The 8,894-nt window shown below is 30.6% G+C and overlaps 1 protein-coding gene across 1 annotated transcript; it reads right to left on the reverse strand.

The window, feature by feature from the left end:
- Positions 1–3,002: 3,002 nt before the first annotated feature.
- Positions 3,003–8,138, reverse strand: LOC127277018 (uncharacterized; the record flags this gene model as incomplete). Its single annotated transcript, XM_051297805.1, has 2 exons — positions 3,842–8,138; positions 3,003–3,616 (listed from the first exon to the last, which is right to left on the reverse strand). Coding segments are annotated over exons 1-2 (4,911 nt in total), but the record flags the coding sequence as incomplete, so codon positions are not given.
- Between the last annotated feature and the right edge of the window lie 756 nt (positions 8,139–8,894).

The following is an 8,894-nucleotide window of genomic DNA, read 5'->3' on the forward strand; positions in this document are numbered from 1 at the left end:
ACTTAAAAATATATAAATAGATTGTAATTTCAAAATTTTCCTCCAAAATATTTCCGAAAATAATTTGGAGGCAATGAATAATAGTTTTAAACTTAAAAATATATAAATAGATTGTAATTTCAAAATTTTCCTCCAAAATATTTCCGAAAATAATTTGGAGGAAGTGAATAATTTTTAAACTTAAAAATATATAAATAGATTGTAATTTCAAAATTTTCCTCCAAAATATTTCCGAAAATAATTTGGAGGCAATGAATAATAGTTTTAAACTTAAAAATATATAAATAGATTGTAATTTCAAAATTTTCCTCCAAAATATTTTCGAAAATAATTTGGAGGCAATAAATAAGTTTTAAACTAGAGAATATTTTTAAACTTAAAAATATATAAATAGATTGTAATTTCAAAATTTTCCTCCAAAATATTTCCGAAAATAATTTGGAGGAAGTGAATAATTTTTAAACTTAAAAATATATAAATAGATTGTAATTTCAACATTTTCCTCCAAAATATTTCCGAAAATAATTTGGAGGCAATGAATAATAGTTTTAAACTTAAAAATATATAAATAGATTGTAATTTCAAAATTTTCCTCCAAAATATTTCCGAAAGTAATTTGGAGGCAATGAATAAGTTTTAAACTAAAGAATATATAAATAAATTTCAATTTCAATTTTTTCCTCCAAAATATTTTCGAAAATATTTTGGAGGAAGTGAATAATTTTTAAACTTAAAAATATATAAATAGATTGTAATTTCAAAATTTTCCTCCAAAATATTTCCGAAAATAATTTGGAGGAAGTGAATAATTTTTAAACTTAAAGATATATGAATAGATTGTAATTTCAAAATTTTCCTCCAAAATATTTCCGAAAATAATTTGGAGGAAGTGAATAATTTTTAAACTTGTAAATATATAAATAGATTGTAATTTCAAAATTTTCCTCCAAAATATTTCCGAAAATAATTTGGAGGCAATGAATAATAGTTTTAAACTTAAAAATATATAAATAGATTGTAATTTCAAAATTTTCCTTCAAAATATTTCCGAAAATAATTTGGAGTCAATGAATAAGTTTTAAACTAAAGAATATATAAATAAATTTGAATTTCAATTTTTTCCTCCAAAATATTTTCGAAAATATTTTGGAGGAAGTGAATAATTTTTAAACTTAAAAATATATAAATAGATTGTAATTTCAAAATTTTCCTCCAAAATATTTCCGAAAATAATTTAGAGGCAATGAATAATAGTTTTAAACTTAAAAATATATAAATAGATTGTAATTTCAAAATTTTCCTTCAAAATATTTCCGAAAATAATTTGGAGGCAATGAATAAGTTTTAAACTAAAGAATATATAAATAAATTTGAATTTCAATTTTTTCCTCCAAAATATTTTCGAAAATATTTTGGAGGAAGTGAATAATTTTTAAACTTAAAAATATATAAATAGATTGTAATTTCAAAATTTTCCTCCAAAATATTTCCGAAAATAATTTAGAGGAAGTGAATAATTTTTGAACTTAAAAATATATAAATAGATTGAAATTTCAAAATTTTCCTCCAAAATATTTCCGAAAATAATTTGGAGGAAGTGAATAATTTTTAAACTTAAAGATATATAAATAGATTGTAATTTCAAAATTTTCCTTCAAAATATTTCCGAAAATAATTTGGAGGCAATGAATAATAGTTTTAAACTTAAAAATATATAAATAGATTGTAATTTCAAAATTTTCCTCCAAAATATTTCCGAAAATAATTTGGAGGCAATGAATAATAGTTTTAAACTTAAAAATATATAAATAGATTGTAATTTCAAAATTTTCCTCCAAAATATTTCCGAAAATAATTTGGAGGCAATGAATAAGTTTTAAACTAAAGAATATTTTTAAACTTAAAAATATATAAATAGATTGTAATTTCAAAATTTTCCTCCAAAATATTTCCGAAAATAATTTGGAGGAAGTGAATAATTTTTAAACTTAAAAATATATAAATAGATTGTAATTTCAAAATTTTCCTCCAAAATATTTCCGAAAATAATTTAGAGGCAATGAATAATAGTTTTAAACTTAAAAATATATAAATAGATTGTAATTTCAAAATTTTCCTCCAAAATATTTCCGAAAATAATTTGGAGGCAATGAATAAGTTTTAAACTGAAGCATATATAAATAAATTTTAATTTCATTTTTTTCCTCCAAAATATTTTCGAAAATAATTTGGAGGAAGTGAATAATTTTTAAACTGAAAAATATATAAATAAATTTTAATTTCAATTTTTCCTCCAAAATATTTTCGAAAATATTTTGGAGGATGTGAATAATTTTTAAACTTAAAAATATATAAATAGATTGTAATGTTTTATATACAGCTGTATTTAAATCATACTAATGAAATTAAAAATTTGTTTACAGGCAAACTAAAATGGGGAAAATATCCCGCACTTGGTAGAACTCGTAAGTATGAAGATCATTATAATTAATTAATTACATATATAATTGTGAACAATACACAAACCAACTTTGATTGTCTTATAAAATATTTTTAATTTATTTTAGTCTTTTTGTGTATGAGCCAAATAATAGAAAATTAAAGGTTTAAAATATAACACCCAACTTCACTGAACATAGTTTATTAAATAATAAAATTAAAGAAAATCACTCCACATGATATAATATAATAATAAAATAAAATTCAAACTATATTCACACACACGCATACGTATAAGTAAACAGTCTTTGTCAAAAATGTTGTTTATCGCTCGCACGCTAAACGAGTACTGATCATTTCTAATTAATTTACATATTTATTTTCTTTGATCGATTTCATTCGGAACTTTTCGTCGTCAAATTAGTCACGATTCTCGACATTCTGCCCCCTTTTTGAACAATTATGTTCAATAAATACATTTTTTTTTTTTTTTTTTATCTCTCTATAGGAAGCGGTGATATTTTTTTTACGCCTCTATCTAATTCACCATTTTGGGTCTTTACCTTTACCACACGTATCACACCATCATCTCCTGGATATATTTGAGATACTCTACCCAAACTCCATCTTAACGGCGGCAAATTGTCATCCCTTAAAATAACCAAAGTTCCCTCTTTTATCACTTCTGGTGATCCCGAATGCCATTTTGAGCGAACATTAAGCTCATTTAAATATTCGCGCGACCAACGTTTCCATAAATCGCGTTTCATTTTTTGTAAACATTCCCATCGTGATAATCGATTTACAGGAGTTTGAGTATAGTCCCAAGCAGGAATCGTTGTCAAAGGCTCTCCTATTAAAAAATGACCTGGAGTTAATACGCTTACATCATTAGGGTCCATGGTCATCGGAGTAAGAGGTCGTGAATTTACAATTGCTTCGATTTCACACATATATGTTCCAAGCTCTTCGAATGTCAACAATGTTTCGCCAATTGTTCGCCGTAAATGATGTTTGAGCGACTTCACCGCCGCCTCCCAGATACCGCCAAAATGCGGAGTTCGCGGGGGCGAAAAATACCATTCAATATTCTGATCTGCCAATTTTCGAGATATAATTTTATTATGTTCATCTGTGTTGAGGAGACGGTAAAGATCACTCAACTCATTTCTAGCGCCTACAAAATTAGTACCATTATCCGAATACAATGCTTTAGATTTTCCTCTTCTTGCGAAGAATCGTCGTAAACTTGCTAAAAAACATTCTGTTGATAAGTCGCTTACCAATTCTATATGGATCGCTTTAGTGCTCATACACACAAATACGGCCGCGTACACTTTAATTTTATTTCGATTCCTGTACTTTTTTTCTTTAATATAAAATGGACCGCAGTAATCCATACCTGTATTTTCGAAAACGCGAGTGGCAGTCACGCGCACTGCAGGCAAATTTCCCATTTGATAAGATACTTCTTTAGGCTGAGCTCGAAAACATTTTACGCATTTATTTATGACCTTGCGCACTGCCAACCTACCATCGATTGGCCAAAATTTCATTCTCAATGCATACAGTGTTGCATTATTGCCAGCATGCATATTTTGCTCATGAATATCGCGGATGATTAATTCTGTAACAGGATGATTTTTTGGCAGCAACATAGGGTGTCGTTGATCATAGGGCAATTCTGCTCTCTTTATTCTTCCCCCCACTCTTAAAATTTCTTCGTGCATTACAGGATTAAGTCGAAGTATTTTTGACCGGCTTGATAGACATTCATTCTTTGACAGTTGATTAATTTCATTGTAGAACTCTTCCATCTGGACCAGTGAAACAATTCGATTAAATGCTGACTGAATCTCTGCTGGTGTTAATATCTCGGAAAATTTGGTTTTACCGCGTGCTCTTTCTGCTATTCGTAAACAATATGCCACTACATGGATCAATTTTCTGAGGGATGAAAATCGAGACCATAAATTAATTGATGTTTTTACATTCTTTATAGTTAGCGCCACGCTTTTTTTTCTTTCAGGCAATTCCGTTTGAATGAAGTGATGACTGGGCCAATTTTCTTCCGACAATTCCAACCACGTTGGTCCATTTTTCCATAACTTGTTTGATACAAATTCTGCAGGCATTTGACCCCTAGATACAAAATCTGCGGGGTTATCCTGTGAGATGACGTGTTTCCAACATTCAGGTCTTGTAAGAGTTTGAATTTCGGCAATACGGTTGGCTATGAATGTGCTGAACTCATGAGGAGAAGATGCAATCCAATTCAATACTATAGTTGAATCCGACCAAAGGTGTATTGCATTTACATTAAATTTTATTGCATTTTTGACAGTAATTATTAACTTTGACAATAATACTGCCGCACAAAGTTCCAATCTTGGCAATGTAACTGTCTTCAATGGTGCAACCTTTGATTTCGCACATAGTAATATTGTACGATGTTTTCCCTCATTCGAACACCTGATGTAAACGCATGCGCCATACGCTTTCTGACTGGCGTCTGCAAAGCCATGGATTTGAGTCTCGTCTGATGGTTGACTTCTAACCGCTCTCTCGATTTCCCAATTGCTCAATTCACCAAGTTGACCTTGAAATTGCTCAAATTCCACTAATAATTTAGTTGGTATTGGATCGTCCCATGAATTATTAGTTTTCCAAAGTTCTTGCATTTTTATTTTTGCCACAACTGTGACTGGTGACATTAATCCTAGCGGATCATAAAGCATCTTACCAATTTGTGAAAGCATGATTCGTTTTGTAGTGGGTTTTTGATCCAACGTTGGTTGCACGTTAAAATGCAATGTATCCTTTTGAGAGTTCCACATCACTCCAAGTGTCTTTGAACTTTGATCCACATCATTTGTTAATACTTCTGAATCCCCTGAATTTTGAGCAATTTCTTGATGATTTGACCTCCACTTGCAAATACGAAGTCCTGCTTTTGTTGTCAACTCAATTAGTCCTTCTTTTATTTGTTGTACTTCGCTTACAGTGTCGGCTCCCGTGAGGCAGTCATCCACATAAAAATCATTCTTTAATACTTCGGCAGCGATTGGAAATGCACGACCTTCATTATTTGCCAATTCTTTCAAACAACGAATTGCCAAAAATGGTGCCGCAGAAGTTCCATATGTCACGGTGTTCAGTTCGTACGTTCTGATAGGTTCATTCTCATTATATCGCCACAAAATTTTCTGGAATTTTCTATCTTGGGGATGTATAAAAAATTGGCGATACATTTTCTCAATATCTCCACTCAAGGCAATCACATGCTGTCGAAATCTCAACATTAATGCTACTATGTTATCTTGGATAGTTGGTCCTGTCATCAAGGTGTCGTTTAACGACAAACCAGTATCTGTCTGACATGATGCGTCAAAAACTACTCGAAACTTACTAATATTATCTATCATCTTCAGAACAGCTTGGTGTGGTAAATAATATCCTTCCGATTTATCCGCAATTATTTGTTTCATATGATTCAAGTGTTCGTATTCTTCCATAAAATTTGTATATTTTTGTTTTAATTTAGGGTCTTTAGATAATTTTCTTTCGAGCATAAAAAATCTTTTCCGAGCTATTTCATATGAATTTCCTAAATTATTTTTATTTTCATTAAACGGAAGTCTCACTATATATTTACCTTTATTGTCACGTGTTACATTGTTTACAAAATGTTCCTCGCACGACTTTTCTTCCAAACTTAAAAACTTCTTTTGTTCTCCTTCTTCGATTTTCCAAAACTTCTCTAACTGAACAGATAAATCATCTCTTATTAAATTACATGTTATTTTTTGTGTTTTGGTAATTTCCCCCAGTTTCCCAATCACTATCCAGCCCACTTTTGTACTTAGTAGAGAAGTATGCGGGACTGCAAGAGGAATTTTATTATATCCTAAGATTTCGTAGAACAGTTCTGCTCCTATTAAAGCGTCAACAGTTGCTGGCTGGTGAAATTGAGGATCAGCAAGTTTGATATAAGAAGGGATTTTTAATTGATTTTTATTTATAGGATTCGCTGGAAGTTCTCCTGTTATATTAGGAAGAATAAGGAAGGATACATCAACTGCATAATTTGAGACTTGCGACTCCATTTTTGTCTCCACCCAATCACCGCTATTTACTTCGTTGCTATTTAAAACCTCAATCGCTGAGCGCAATTTTCGTCTTTTTAAATTCAAAATTTTCGCAAATTTATCTGTCATGATATTCGGTTGAGAGCCGCTGTCTAATAAAATTCTACAATTTATTCTATTACCTTTACTATCTACTAAATTTACTATAGCGGTTGATAGGAGAACCTTTGATGAATCACTCAAATGCATACTTTTTCCTTGATTATGATTTACAATTTCGACATTAGAATTTTGATTTGATTGCGTGTGTAAAAGTGTATGATGTCGTTTATGACAAAGATTACAATTTCTCGATTTGCATTCGTTAATTAAATGATTTCCACGCAAACAATTAAAACAAAGACCTTTCTTTTTTACTATTTGATACCTGTCACTAATATTTAATTTTAAAAAATCTGAGCAATTATGAATCATATGATCCTGATTACACAATATACATTTAAAACTAGACTGTGTATTTAAAAGCGTCTTACCATTATTTTTCTTTTCGATAAATGAATTCTTATTAATTGAACTTGTCATTTTGTTTTTGTTATCATTGGTTTCAGGATTCAAAGCTTCAAGAATCTGACATCGCTCGCGTAGAAAGTTAGTCAAATTTTCTAGTCTCGGCATCTCGCTACCTTTGACCGACCGTTCCCACTCTTTCCTGGATTCTCTATCAAGTTTTAATACAAGAAAACAGACAAGGGGGGTATCCCAACTCTCTGTTGGCTCACCTAACATTTTCAAAGCGCGAATATGTCGCAAAATAGTATCCAATAAATTTCTCAATCCCGAAGCTGAGTCTTTGTTTGGTATTGTTAACTCAAGGAGAGCCGTCATATGGTTTTGTATGATTACTCGTTTATTGTTATATCTCTCCTCAAGTAACCCCCACGCTACTTCATAATTAGCCTCAGAAATTTCGATATTTTCAATTATTCGCGACGCGCTTTCCCTTAAATAAGACTTTAAATATCTAAACTTTTGTACCTTAGGGATGTTATTATCTTTATGAATGATTGCCTGAAATAAATCTTTAAACCCTAGCCACTCTTCATAACCTCCAGAAAAGGTAGGAAGGTCAAGTTTGGGTAGCGGATATCGTATTCCGTTATGCGAATTTTCATTTTCTATAATATTTGATCGCGAAGATGCTAAAGTTCTTAAATGCGTCAACTCAGCTTCGCGTTGCGCATTCAATTCCGCTTGCAATTGATCAATTTGTACTCGTTGTCGTGTTAATTCGTCATTCTCCGTAACCGTTTCGTGATCAGTACGTTCTTTAATCATTTTCGTAGCTTTCGACACATATTTAAAATAATAATTTTCAAACTCTGTTCGATCTAAATCACGCGACGGTGCCGGAGCCAATATTTCTAGTGTAAGTTGAGCTTTCTCAAATTCGCTCCAAACTTCCTCAATTTTTTGTAAACGTAGTTTAATCTCCTCGACAGTACCCGCGTTTTCGTCAATTGAACATTTTTCAAGAAATGTATTAAATTTTGTTAATTTTGATTTACAATTAGTACGGCTTTGTCGAGCAGTATCAACTTCGTTTACAGACATTACAAAGAAAATAATCACAAATTAATATAAAGATAAATAATAAATATATACAACGTTCTTACTTTAAGTCGATGAGTCACCTTATAATACAATAGTTTATACTTTCCAAAGCGTTGTCGATTTGAAATAACTGCCTCGTTTTCGTATATGTAGTTTTTCAGTTATTTCCTCAATGAATATTCTCATCTGCTTTTCATTCGAAATTTAAGATGAGACCTATGCATACACTGCTTCCATAAAAGTAATTTTTGATTTCTATATGATGTAGATTAAGCAGCCTTGTCGAAATTGAGTACTCGATAGCTTTCTTTGTGCGAGCGATCCGGCTCGAAGGACCATGAACAATACAGAAACCAACTTTGATTGTCTTATAAAATATTTTTAATTTATTTTAGTCTTTTTGTGTATGAGCCAAATAATAGAAAATTAAAGGTTTAAAATATAACACCCAACTTCACTGAACATAGTTTATTAAATAATAAAATTAAAGAAAATCACTCCACATGATATAATATAATAATAAAATAAAATTCAAACTATATTCACACACACGCATACGTATAAGTAAACAGTCTTTGTCAAAAATGTTGTTTATCGCTCGCACGCTAAACGAGTACTGATCATTTCTAATTAATTTACATATTTATTTTCTTTGATCGATTTCATTCGGAACTTTTCGTCGTCAAATTAGTCACGATTCTCGACAAATTGATTAATTTAAACACATAATGTTGCAGCACGAACGACGAAGGGAGG

This window comes from Leptopilina boulardi, unplaced genomic scaffold (genome assembly GCF_019393585.1).
Source record: "Leptopilina boulardi isolate dan_hultmark-lab unplaced genomic scaffold, ZJU_Lbou_2.1 LbouV2_164, whole genome shotgun sequence".
Classification (NCBI taxonomy): domain Eukaryota; kingdom Metazoa; phylum Arthropoda; class Insecta; order Hymenoptera; family Figitidae; genus Leptopilina; species Leptopilina boulardi.